The 14,243-nt window shown below is 36.5% G+C and overlaps 1 protein-coding gene across 2 annotated transcripts in view; it reads right to left on the bottom strand.

Annotated features, from left to right (window-relative positions):
- Positions 1 to 14,243, bottom strand: part of LOC103680336 (olfactory receptor 2W3) — a 33,122-nt gene that overhangs the window by 5,230 nt on the left and 13,649 nt on the right. The window contains exon 6 of one of the 2 annotated variants that reach the window (XM_008709876.2): positions 2,575 to 2,798. The exons of the other annotated variant lie outside the window; for it this stretch is intronic. Coding sequence (XP_008708098.1) covers positions 2,785 to 2,798 — 14 coding nt within the window. The 3' untranslated portion in view covers positions 2,575 to 2,784. Of the gene's footprint in view, positions 1 to 2,574; positions 2,799 to 14,243 lie in introns of those variants that run through there. 2 annotated transcript variants of the gene reach the window in all.

The following is a 14,243-nucleotide window of genomic DNA, read 5'->3' as shown; positions in this document are numbered from 1 at the left end:
GACTCTGGGAAACAATCTGAAGGCTTCGGGGGAGGGATGGGATAGGCTGGTGATGGGTATTAAGGAGGGAACGTATTGCATGGTGCACTGGGTGTTATACACAAGTAATGAATCATGGAACTTTACATCAGAAACCAGGGATGTACTGTATGGTGATTAACATAATATAATAAAAATATTATTATTTAAAAAAAGAAAGACATCTGAAATGAGACTTGGAACACTCTGGGTTTATGAAATTAAGGAGAAAAGAAAACATGCAAAGAAACTTTTCCTTCTTCAGATGGATTTTACTGTTGAAAAAATGTTTTTGTTATTGAACTTAATTATGTAAAATCATTAGTCATTCCCTTTTCAGTATTAAAGCATGAATTCTGCTTTCCTTTAAAAAATAATCACGTAGTATGAAATTAAAAAGGATATATATAAATTTATAAGTAAATATAAATAAGTATAATATTTATATATTTATATAATGTATAATTATATAAAATAATGTTTATATAATAACATATATGATTTATATAATCATATTATATAAATAAATGCATTTATTTGTAAATAAATATAAAATTTATAAATAAATATATATAATATTTAGGATACATATTATTGTATATACTATATATATATAGTATAATATTTAGGAAATTCCCCATGAGTGCTTTTTTTTTGACTTTGTTAAGACGTCTTTTTAATTTTGACATTCCTCCTTTACAGAGATCATTGTCCCATTAATTAACAAACTAAAAAGGGCATAAATGTAGGAAGAAAGGCAGAAGATAGGGAGGCATATAAGACTGAAACATATATTCAATCACCATAGTAATGTCAGCGTTTTACATCAAACTGCTGCACAATTTCACGGTCCTAAAATTATGAATCCTGTGAAATAAGAGAAAAGTAAAAATGAGGAGCTGAAAATAATCCAAATGCAGTGAAAGGGCATGCATTTTCTTTCAGGATAATTTGAGTTCCAATCTCCTTCTGAATTGTGTTCACAACTTCTATGCGCAGGTAAGAATGACTCCACAGGAAGATTTGTGACAATCAAAAGACACAGTTCATGTTTTTGTATCTCATCTTGCCAGCTCTTAACCAAGAAGCTACCTCTTGTCTTGTCTTTGAAATGACAGGAGTTACTTGCCCTGCCTCAGGCTCTGCGAGGGGGTGTGCATGAGCCCTGCCGCTAGCACAAGCTTCTCTCCATGGAAGAAACCAGTTTTCATGGATAACATGCAATACAGTCATTTTATGAATGATTCTGGGGAAGAGACACATATTTTCTTCCCTTAAATTCAAACATTGGAAGGAATATAATCACTTTTTTCTCTGGGTAAAGATCCTTCCCAGCACACTAGTTCAGCATTAGCAACCTCCCAACACACAGTTTACACTTTATTAGTATCCTCTAGAGCCACTGTGAATATCTTCATATTCCACCAAATTGTGCACCTGTCCCTGCACAGAGCAAATTTTACTGTATGTCATGCAAATTTGCCACTACTCTCTTGGTCAGGGAGAGATTGGGCAACATCCATCATTTTACCTTTTATATATGGACACAACTTAGTAACTCAAAAAATAAACAATTAATTGCTTAAGGTGGCATTTCAACTTTACCTTACCTCGGGGAAGCATTTCTTCTCCATTGCTCAAAGCTGGAGAAACTGGAAGGCAGTATCAAGTGCCCAACTAGAAAAACCTGACCTCTCCCCACATGTGTGGGTGATGACTCATGGAAAGGTCAGGAAATTAACCCAATGACTGATGACTCAGCTTTTCAGGCACGATTTTGTGTGAAATTGGAGAGAAAAGAGCAGCTTGCCTGAACAATCGAGACTATTACTATGTAAAAGAATTTTATAGGGGCACCTGGGTGGCTCAGTCGTTAAGCGTCTGCCTTCGGCTCAGGGCGTGATCCCAGCGTTCTGGGATCAAGCCCCACATCAGGCTCCTCTGCTGGGAGCCTGCTTCTTCCTCTCCCACTCCCCCTGCTTGTCTGTCTCTCACTGGGTGTCTCTGTGTCAAATAAATAAATAAAATCTTTAAAAAAAAAAGAATTTTTCAACTTATGTGTTTGGGAGTGTGTGTTCTGATGATGTATGAAAAGGTATAATACATTTCTCCCTGTAGGTGCGGGTCAAAGACTGGGAATACCATTACATCTAAATGCACCATTCTACTGCAGAAGTACCCTTACTTAAACTACAAGTCAAAGAAATGTGCTATTTTTCAGTTTCTGGAGGTATGATCAAAGATTTTAGTTTATTTTCCAAGTATTTTTAATCTTAAAGAGTTTAAAATTCACAAGAAGTGTGGTCACAATGGCCAATGATAGAGAATGCAATTGATGTTTTGAGGAGGTGTTGGGGCAAGCCTAGATCTCCAGGCAAGGGCTGACATTGCCCCATCTCCCACCAGGAAGCTGAGAACACCTTTTTCAATTTTTTTCCCCCAAAATGAAACCCACGTCTCAGATCTCATTTTCTCATGTCTGCCTGACAAATCTGTCTTCCTTATTAACACCAATTCCAACATTTAAAAAAAGGAACTCACATTTTGCGTTTCTTCACATTTTGTCTCATTAGCACTTTTACTTGTTATCCTTCAAAAGGATTTTGCATTGGTAGGTTTATTGCTCTATTACGATTAAATAACATGAGTTGTGATGCCTGTGTTTGTGTGCAGCTTTTGTCTTGGTGTGTCGGTCATAATCCATAAACTTTCCAACTGCAAGGAGGACGCTTCTCGCTTCCTATTTTTCTGTTCCTTTGATTCACTTCATACAGCCTTTTCTTTTTAACAAAACAAAAGAGAAGTACAGATTTATGAGTTGAGCTCCTAAATCCAGAAATCTACTCACCATTTTTACTTGAATGCACCAGGTACCACTAAAAGTCAGAAGTCAGAAGGTGCAGATCTAGGTGGACAACCCCCATGGGATTGTGCAATGCCTTCTCCCTAACTATGGGTTCACATGTGTGCTCTAGCCAGGTGCAATTCCAGATATGGGAGGAAATGTAGACACCTCTCCTGGGCTTGGCCCATACCTCTATAAATGCAAAGGACCACAATATTTGTGCATAGGGCAATGACAGTATGATGCAGCTCTCCTGAAGAGAGACAGGAAGGGTTGTAATGGTGGTCTAGATTCATCAACAGCCCCAAGCTCTGGGGAAGCTCTAAGCCCACAGGGGTCATTAGTACACACACTGAGGTGTGCTGTACGCATGTATCACATCAAACTGTTCAATCCCCCATAGGGTCTAGACAAAAAATGAGGACCAGGAGAATTTGTCCCTTGATATAAAAAGTATTTATTCCTTCATATAAGTAAAACTGGAAACTCAATCCATTGTTGTTCTATAAACATAAATAGTGATGGGCCATTTGCTCCCCTGTTACCAAGGATTTTTATGTGTCTAAAAAACAAATTATGCATAATCAGTCCCATACAACCTGGAATAGGATCATGCATTACCTTTTCTTTCTTTTTTTCTTTCCTTAGATCTATGGAAAATAGGGCAAAAGTATTTTGACTTTTTTTACTAAAAATTTAATGTATGCTAAGAAAGAACCCATTGTCTCAGATAGTGAAAACAATGACTTAAGTGCATTGATTAATAGATATTTTATTATTAATTTAAGGAGCTAATTGGTTGAACTATTTTGTTTCATTTATTTATTGATTTTTGGATCTGAAAGGAAGATGTCAGCATATATTGATTTATACTTCATAGTTTTAAAACTAGAGGAAAGTTGAACAGGTATGAACCCCTAATTTTATTAGATTGTGTGCATATGACCATGTTTATAAAGCTCTTGTAGATGCAAATATGACATCATGAGGCTGGATTTTTTTTTAAATGATAAAATAAATAAATACATTGAAGTTGAGTTCCTGCAATCAGCCAAGCAATATCAGAGAATAATCAGACTAGTTTGAGTCAATTAGCAAGATAATTTATCAAAAGGATGATTTGAGTACTTTTGCATACATACAGTTACAGAATCAGGGAATAAAGAGAATATTCCATATAAACCAATACATATAACTTGTAGGTTTGTAGAAGGTGTATTCTATACATATTCAGACCACATCCATCGTTCCCTCTTCCCAATATGACAGGAGAGCAAATAGGCAGAGGGCCCCAGTAGCACCCAATAAACCTGCATGGTGAAGTCCATACTTGAAGACCAGATAGGTTTAATAAATCCCAGTGTTCCCAATTTCTCTGCCCTTGGGGACACTAAGAATTGAAATCACCAGTCTAAATTTGCTAAGTTCTTTCCCCCTGCTAACACAGCTATTTTACTCCCTGCTCCCAACCAGCCCCACATATCACTCTCCTCCCAGTTTCCAGCATTCAGGACCTTCTTAACATGTTACAATCACTAGCTTATTAATTCACTTGACAAACAAGTTACCTGGTTGGTTAGGAAAATGCCCAACTTTGTTATTTGACTTATCCAGTCTTCTGTTAATATGTAAACATAGCTCTGAAGAGTTATAGCTTCAGAAAAACTAGAATCTAAAGTTGGTGGTTACTTTTTAATCATTCTTTGTGATTACAGTAATTCTTTATAATGCTTTGAGCTAGGAAAAAAAAGTCCAATTTATAATAACAGAGATATGCACAATAGTAGGGCAGTGATGGGGAGGAGAGAAGATCCAAGACATTCTACAGGTGTAGGAGGTGGCTCTCCTCTACAGCTCAGATGAAGAGGGGCTCAAAAAGCATGAAAAACTCAATTAAAAAAAAGGTTTTCATCCATATAATTTTATAGAATGATCCCCACATTCTTAGCGGTACAAGATGTGGCATATAGAGTGCATATGAGGTACAATATGATACAGAAGTACTGTTGTGTTGTCATCAATGGGACCATTACCTGGACATGGTAAGTCATCATGTTCCTAGAATCCATTATATCTACAAACTGATCTTTCTTTATTTTTATTTTTTAACTTATTTTATTTAAATTCAATTAGTTAACATATAGTGTATTATAAGTTTCAGATGTAAAGAAATTCATCAGTTGCATATAAAACCCAGAGCTCATCACATCACTTGCCCTCTTTAATACCCATCACCCAGTTACCCAAAACCCCCACCTTCCCTCCAGCATCCCTCAGTTTGATTCCTACAGTTAAAAGTCTCTTATGGTTTGTGTCCCTCTCTGATTTTGTCTTATTTTATTTTTCCCTCCCTTCCCCTATGATCCTCTGTTTTGTTTCGTAAGTTCCACATATGAGTGGAACCAAATGAGAATTATCTGTCTTTGCTTGATATATTTCCCTCAGCATAATACCCTCCGGTTCCATCCATGTCAATGCAAATGGTAAGAATCCATCCTTTTTGATGGCTGAGTAATATTCCCATATATATATGAATTGATAAATAAAAAATGGTATAAATATTTATCAATTCATCTGTAGATAGACACCTGGGTTCTTTTATAGTTTGGCTATTGAAGACATTGCTGGTATAAACATTGGCTTGCAGGTGCCCCTTTGGGTCACAATGTTTGTATCCTAGTAAAGTAATTGCGGGGTCTTGGATAGCTCTATTTTTAACTTCTTGAGGAACCTCCATACTATTTTCCAGAGTGGCTGGACCAGCTTGCATTTCCACCAGTGGTGTAAGAGGGTTCCCCTTTCTCCATATCCTCACCAACATTTGCTGTTTCATGACTTGTAATTTTAGTTATTTAGACTGGTGTGAGGTAGTATCTCATGGAGGTTTTGATTTGTATTTCCCTGTCACCGAGTGACATTGAGCATTTTTTCATGTCTGTTGGCCATTTGTATGTCTTTGGAGAAATGTCTGTTCATGTCTTCAGTCCATTTTTTGACTGGATTTTTTGGTTTCTTGGGTTGGGTTTGATAAGTTCTTCATAGATTTTGGATATTATCCATTTCTCAGATAAGACATTTGCAAATATCTTTCTCCCATTCTGTACATTGTCTTTTGGTTTTGTCAACTCTTTCTCTTGCTGTGCAAAAGCTTTTATCTTGATGAAGTCCCAAAAGTTTATTTTTACTTTTGTTTCCCTTGCCTTTGGAGACATGTCTAGCAAGAAGTTGCTGCCAAGGAGGTCACAGAGATTGCTGCCTGTGTTCTCCTCTAGGATTTTGATGGATTCCTGTCTCACATTTAGGTCTTTCTTCCATTTTAACTTTATCTTTGTGTGTAGTGTAAGAAAATGGTCCAGTTTCATTCTTCTAAATGTGGCTGTACAATCTTCTCAACACCATTTGTTGAAGAGACTGTCATTTTTACAGTGGGTATTCTTTCCTGCTTTGTTGAAGATTAGTTGACCATAGAGTTGAGAGTCCATTTCTGGGTTCTCTATTCTTTCCATTGATCCATGTGTCTGTTTTTGTGACAGTACCATACTGTCTTGATGATCACAGCTTTGTAGTATAGCTTGAGGTTAGGCATTGTGATGCCCTCAGCTTTGGTTTTCTTTTCCAACATGCCTTTAACTATTCAGGATCTTTTCTGGTTCCATACAAATTTTAGGATTATTAATGCCAGCTCTGTGAAAAAAGTTGGATGGTATTTTGATAGGGATTACATTAAATGTGTAGATTGCTCTGGGTAGCATAGACATCTTAACAGTATTTGTTATTCCAATCAATGAGCATGAAATGTTTTTCCATCTCTTTGTGTCTTCCTCCATTTCTTTCATAAGTGTTCTGTAGTTTCCAGAGTCCAGATCCTTTACTTCTTTGGTTGGGGTTATTCCTAGGTATCTTATGACTTTTAGTGCACTTGTAAATGGGATTGACTCCTTAATTTCTTTTTCTTCTGTTTCATTGTTAGTGTATAGAAATGCAACTGATTTCTGTGCATTGATTTTATAACCTGCCATGCTGCTAAATTCCTGTATGAGATCTAACAATTTTCGGGTGGAGTGTTTTGGGTTTTCCATATAAAAAGTAACTTGTCATCTAGGAAGAGTGGGAATTTGATTTCTTCTTTGTCAATTTGGTTTCATTTATTTTTGTTGTCTGATTGCTGAGGTGAGGACTTCTAGTCCTATGTTGAACAGCAGTGTTGAGATTGGACATCTCTGTCATATTCCTGACTTTAGAGAGAAAGCTTTCATATTTTCCCCCATTGAGAATGATATTCACTGTGGGCTTTTCATAGATGGCTTTATGATATTGAGGTATATTCCCTTTATTCCTGTATTGTGGAGAGTTTCTGTATCAGATGAGGGCATCATATGTTTCATGTTCTTTCTTTTATTAATGTGATGTATCATGTTGATTGATTTGCCATTGTTGAACCACCGTTGCAGTCCAGGAATAAATCCCACTTGGTCATGGTGAATAATCATTTTAATGTACTGTTGGATCCTATTAGCTAGTATCTTGATGAGAATTTTGGCATCCATGTTCATCAGGTATTTGGCCTCATAGGATGAGTTCAAAAGTTTTCCTTCTGGGTTGGAGGGCATGTATTTCATGGAGCACTGGGTGTTTTTTTTTTTTTCTCCATAATAATATTTTTATTATATTATGTTATTCACTATACAATACATCCCTGGTTTTTGATGTAAAGTTCGATGATTCATTAGTTGTGTATAACACCCAGTGCACCATGCAATACGTGCCCTCCTTACTACCCATCACCAGCCTATCCCATTCCCCCATCCGCCTCCCCTCTGAAGCTCTCAGTTTGTTTCTCAGAGTCCATAGCCTTTCATGTTTTATCCCCCCTTCTGATTACCCCCCTTTCTTTATCCCTTTCTTCTCCTACTGATCTTCCTAGTTCTTATGTTCCATAGATGAGAGAAACCATATGATAATCGTCTTTTTCTGCTTAACTTATTTCACTTAGCATTATCTCCTCCAGTGCCGTCCATGTTGCAGCAAATGTTGAGAAATTGTTCTTTTTGATAGCTGAGTAATATTCCATTGTATAAATGGACCACATCTTCTTAATCCAGTCATCTGTTGAAGGGCATCTCGGCTCATTCCACGATTTAGCACTGGGTGTTATACGCAAGTAATGAATCATGGAACTTTACATCAAAAACTAGGGATGTAGTATAGTGACTAACATAATATAATAAAAAAAATAATTATAAAAAAAGTTTTCCTTTTATTTCTCTTCTTTTCTTTTTTTTAACAGCTTCAGAAGAATAGGTATCATTTCTTCTTTAAATGTTTGGTAGATTTCCACTGGGAAGCAGTCTGGCCCTGGACTCTTGTTTGTTGGGAGGTTTTGTTTGATTACTGCTTCAATTTCCTTGCTGGTTATAGGTGTGTTCAAGTTTTCTATTTCTTCCTGCTTCAGTTTGGGTAGTTTATTCTTTCTTTCTTTCTTCCTTCCTTTCTTCCTTCCTTTCTTTCTTTCTTTCTCTTTCTTCTTAAATATTTTATTTATTTATTTGACAGAGAGAGCAAGAGAGCACATACAGAGGGATTAGTAGAAGGAGAGGGAGAAGCAGGCTCCCCGTTGAGCAGGGAGCCCAATGTGGGGTTGATACCAGGACCATGGGATCATGACCTGAGCTGAAGGCAGATGCTTAACCATCTGAGCCACCCAGGCGCCCCTAGTTTTTACATTTCTAAGAAGCATCCATTGCTTGCAGTTTGCCAAATTTGTTGTATATTTGCTCATAATATGTTCTTGTATTTGTTTGCATTTCTTTGGTGTTGGTTATGATCTCTCCTCTTCATTCATGATTTTATTTGTGTCCTTTCCCTTTTCTTTTTGAAAAGTTTGGCTAGGTGTTTATTGATTTTATTAATTATTTCAAAGAATAAGCTTCTAGCTTCTTTCATCTGTTCTACTGATCTTTTGGTTTTTATTTTACTGATTTCTGCTGTAATCTTTATTATTTATGTTCTCCTGCTGGGATTAGGCTTTATGTGTTATTCTTCTTCCAGCTCCTTTAGGTGTAAGGTTAGCTTGTGTATTTGTGTCTTTTCTTGTTTCTTGAGAAAGATCTGCATTGCTTTTGCTGCATCTCAAAGGTTCTGAACTGTTACATTTTCATTCTCTGTGGCTTCCATGAATTTTTTAAATTACCCTTATATTACTCTTTTATTACTGATCCATTCATTTTTTTTTAAAGATTTTATTTATTTATTTGAGAGAGAGAGAGAGTGTGAGTGAGTGACAGAGAGCACGAGCAGGAGGAGGGGCCAGGGAGATGCAGACTCCCCACTGAGCAGGGAGCCCAATGCCAGGCTCAATCCCAGGACTCTGGGGTCATGATCTGAGCCACCCAGGTACCCCACTACCCATACATTCTTAATAGGATGTTCTTTATCCTCCAAGTATTAGAACTCGTGAGTTCAAATTTCAAAGCACTGTGGTTTGAAAATATGCAGGTAACAATCCCAATCTTTTGGTACCAGTTGAGACCTGATTTATGACCCAGTATGTGATCTATTCTGGAGAATGTTCCATGTGCCCTTGAGAAGAATGTGTATTCTTTTGCTTTAGGATGAAATGCTCTGAATATATCTGTGAAGCCATCTGGCCCAGTGTGTCATTCAAAGCCCTTGTTTTCTTGTTGATCTTCTGCTTAGATGATCTGTTCATTGCTGTGATATGGGGTGTTAAATTCCCCTACTATTATTGTATTATTATCAATATGTTTCTTTAATTTAAAAAAAATAATGTACATAATTGGCTGCTCCCAAGTTAGGGGCATACATATTTACAATTGTTAGATCTTGTTTTATAGACCCTCTAAATATGATACAGTGTCCCTCTTCATCTCTTATTGTAGTCTTTGGTTTAAAATCTAATTTGTCTGATATGAGGATTGCTACCCCAGCTTTCTTTTGAGGTCCATTAGCATGAAAAATGGTTTTCCACTCCCTAACTGAATCTGGAGGTGTCTTAGGTTATAAAATGAATCTCTTGAGACAACATATTTATGGGTCTTTTTTTTCATTTTTTTCTTTTTTCAATCTGACACCTTGTTTTTTTTTTTTTTTGATTGGAACATTTTGCCCATTTACATTCAGAGTAACTATTGAAATATATGAATTTATTGCCATTGTATTACCTGTAAAGTCACTCTTTCTGTATATTGTCTGTTTCTTTCTGGTCTATGCTACTTTTGGGCTCTCTCTTTGCTTAAAGTATCCCCTTTAATATTTCTTGCAGAACTTTTTTTTTTTTAATCACAGTAACAGAACTAAAATCTAATCAGGCTGAAATTAAAAATGCTATTACTGAGATGCAGTAAAAAATGGAGGCTCTAACCACTGGGTTAAACAAGATAGAAGAGAGAGTCAGTCGTATAGAAGACTAAATAATGAGCCTTGTTTCTGACAAATTCATTCATTCCAAATGTGGAGATTGTTTATGTACTCCTCTAATACTTTTCCTAGTTGTTCAAAAGAGTTGAAGGTTGTATTCAAAGGATAAGGCAAGCTCAAGGTACCCCTACTACTATGCCATCTTGGAAACTACAAGCTCAAATTGATACTTCTATTCAAATTTTCTCTACACCTAAAAATTGATTCTACTCATTTCACATTTGACATTAAACTTTATTGGTCAGTGGTTGTATAGTTATAAATTGATAATAATAATAATAATAATAATAATAATAATAATAAATTACATTTTGCAAAACACTTTTAGATACACCATTGAATTCTGTCCCCTGAAAGTCAATCATTTATTTATTGAGCAAATATGTGTTGAGTCATAACCATGTACAAACCAGTATTTGAGGTGCTTACGATATGCAGAAAATATCAATAGACAAAGACCCCTTCCTTCAGAGTGCTTGCATTCTACCAAGAAAAAGCTAAACAAACAAACAAAAATGAGCACAATAAATAACAATATAATAGAATACATTTAGAAATTGTTAAGCATACTATTGGGGGGGAAGCCTCCATTAGGTCTGGTAAAAAACCTGGGAGAGTGGGCTCTGGGTGGACTCTGAGGTGGTTCAGTCTGTATAGTTCTGACTGAGAAGCTGCGTTTTAGGAGGCTTAATGGGGAAAAAAAAGAGGGGGGAGGAAGTTGAGTAAGGGAGACATGTAGGAAAAAGGAATTTCAGGTAGAAGTCACAGATGGGAGAAAGGTCCCATGGTGGGAAGTGCTTGGTCTAGTGTAAACCCAACTTAGATGCAATGATAGAGGGAGGAGGATAAAACCAGCAGTATGTGGACAGAGACAAAATCAGAATCAGTTAAGGAACTGGTGTTCAGATACATCAGTGTTTGAAGCCTCACTGTAAAGATTATGGGTTTAATTCTAAGTTGAATGGAAAGTCATTGCACTGGCACTACTGTCTTGGGAACTGAAGGATCAGCCCAGCTGCTGCATTGATAATGGACATGGGAGGGGCTGGAGTACAGCCAAGATTACTGTTAAGAAAATAATATAGTAACCCAGTGGAAAAAGATGGAAGTTCAGACCACAGTTATAGCAGCAGAGTGGTTAGGACTGGTTGAACTTTGTATGTATTCTGATGTTAAAGCCAAGGGTTTACTGACTGGATGAGGGCTAACGAAATAAAGAGAGGAGTCAACCAGATTCTTGGCCTGAGCAATTGAAAGGATGGAATTCCCTTCCACTGAGATGGAGAAGCCTCTGTGTGTGTGTGTGTGTGTGTGTGTGTGTGTGTGTGTGTGTGTGGAGATGTCAGGAGAAAGAACAGAGAAGAGAGTAAGGGAGAGTTCAGGGAATAGGAAAGATCTTTAAAGATGATTTAAAGAAGTTAGCCATTGATGAATCAGAATTCTAGAGAGAACAGAAGAGACATTTTAGGAACTGGGAGGGAAAGGAGAAAGAATTATAACAGCGGATGCACACAACTTAGCGAAGTTTGGGAAGCAAGGGATGAAGGAAGACTTCAGTTGCTTGAATGATTGATATAAATCATGATAAGATGCAAAGTGAGGTAACAGGATTGGAGGGAGACAGTGGAAACCAGGATGTTAACTTTGTCTAGGGGACTAGTCATTCTCTGTTCATGCTTTGAAGAGGGTAGACAGACTGAGACTGTGCTGTGGTGTCCTTCTGCCTGTTAAGTTTAAGAGAATGGGTAGAACCCCCTGGGGAGGTGTGTTCTCAGTATGACCTCCTGTCATGGATCCCTGGCCTTGCAGTGACATGAATAGGTGTTACACTAAACTGCTGGCTCCTCTTTAATCCCTGATGATGGGAAAGCATGGAAATCCAGGGCATGAGCCTCTTCTCTATTCAGACCATGCATGGAAGAGGCCTCGGGTATGCGTGGTCTATAAAACTATCAACAAGAGGCATATAAGACTACATTATTATTACCTACATTTGGAAAGGAGAAATGGAGAGAGGGCTTGTTTGCTTATGATCAAACAAAAATGTATCACACATGAATGTACAGAAATCTTAGTTCAATGCAAGGACTCATCAATAAAGTATGTAGAGCCATCTGGAAATACAGTTTATGAGATTGTTCCATTTCTAAAATTATTATACTTCATGATAGTCCTCTAAATGTAAAAAGCCTGGAAAGAAAAATGTTTAAAAACTCTAGAAAGAAAACTATGTTAATGATGTTATTGGAAAGTAAGTGAGAGATTTTAGTCAAGGAGATCTTTCAGAAAGAGAAAAATATGTAAGGTTCAGGTTAGAGTTAAAGTGGAGGATTAAAGTGTTGGCAGATTATTATTAAAGTAATGTTAACTAAATTTCTCATTAATTAATAATTTTATGATACCTGAACATTTAGCATTTAAGCATTTTGGCACTTGTCTGGCAATTATTTATTAGACACAGATATAGAGTAATATAACAGCAAAGTTAACCTTCAATGACAAGAATTTTTTTAGGAAGGTACAGAGTACTCTTTAAAAATAAGTCAGATATCATTATCAGTTCATTATCATCGTCATCATCATCATCATCTTTATATCATATTTAAGTAGAAAAGTTTAATTAAAACCAATCTTATCAATCATGATCTTAAATATTTGCCATAGCATTGTAAGGTCAATATCATTATTATATTAAGTTGCTGAGATCTAAAGACAAAGGGTTTATTTGTTTGAGGTCTTGCCACTAGTAAATGGCTAAGTCAAAGAACTAGTTGAATCAGAATTCTGAGAAATCTCTACTCTAAAAAATATCTCTAAAGATAAAGGAAAATTTGCAGTCCCAGATGGGTCTTGGATCATAATCAATTATAGTAGAATCTGAGGAATGGATTTCATAATCCTTAGAAATTAGTCCAGTATAAAGAGGATTTAGAAAGTAAATGAATATAGTCATAGGAAAATTGAATGTAAAAAGAAATCGTTCTGGATTTGTTAATCAAGAAGGAAATGGAATGTTATCAATAATAGGTATAAAGAAAAAATAAAAAGTCAGGAGTAAGAAAGAGAGAAAGAGACAGAGGCAGACAGAGACAGAATGAGAAAGGAAGAGAAATAGAATTACAGATCTGAAGCTGGAGGGATATTGGACTGTTCTCCACCAATTTAAGAACTGCCATTTCTTTAAAAAAATAATTTCTTATTCTTAGTAAGAGTTGGAATGAAAGGAGACTAAAAGGAATGAGAAATTATAATGAATGTATAGAAATCCTTAACACAAGTTAAGGATTGGACAAAGCCTCATCAAGAAAATGTGTAGCATCATTTGGAAGACATGAGGAGCCTGCTCCATTTCTAAAATTGTGATCTATAGGGGTTTCTGGCCAGCTCAGTCAGAAGAGCATGTGACTCTTGATCTCAGGTCGTGAGTTCAAGCCCCACATGGGCTGTAGAGATCATCACTTACAAAATTAAATATATATATATATATATATATATATATGTTCTATAATTCTCCTCCAAATGTAAATATGTAATATTTTCTGTTTTGTCCTGATGGAAAAATGTCCATAGCAAGAAGGATTAAAGTGCTGATCTGAATGGGGGCATTTGTTGGGGCTTAGCATGTTTGCATCCTCATTGCACCCCAGGAACTTTTGCTAGGTGTAAAATTCTCAGGAACAGAATGTTAGGAATGATCGTGTCTCACATTAGAAGCAGAGTCAAGATGACCTCTGGATGCCCAGTTTTCTGACTCCGCATCTGTCATAGATGGCAAGATAAGAGGAATCGTGTCACAGATAAAAAAATAAGGTCGGAGAATACCAGAGAACAGTTGATTGAACGTGTAGATGTAAGACCCATTTGTTACATTGTAAAATGAGATTTCACCTGCTTCATAGTCCAAAAAAATCCCAATGCAATGAGGCCGTTCCAGGTGGAGGAG

This window comes from Ursus maritimus, unplaced genomic scaffold, assembly GCF_017311325.1.
Source record: "Ursus maritimus isolate PB19 unplaced genomic scaffold, ASM1731132v1 scaffold_5, whole genome shotgun sequence".
Lineage (NCBI taxonomy): Eukaryota > Metazoa > Chordata > Mammalia > Carnivora > Ursidae > Ursus > Ursus maritimus.
This window is presented reverse-complemented; position numbering and strand designations above follow the sequence as displayed.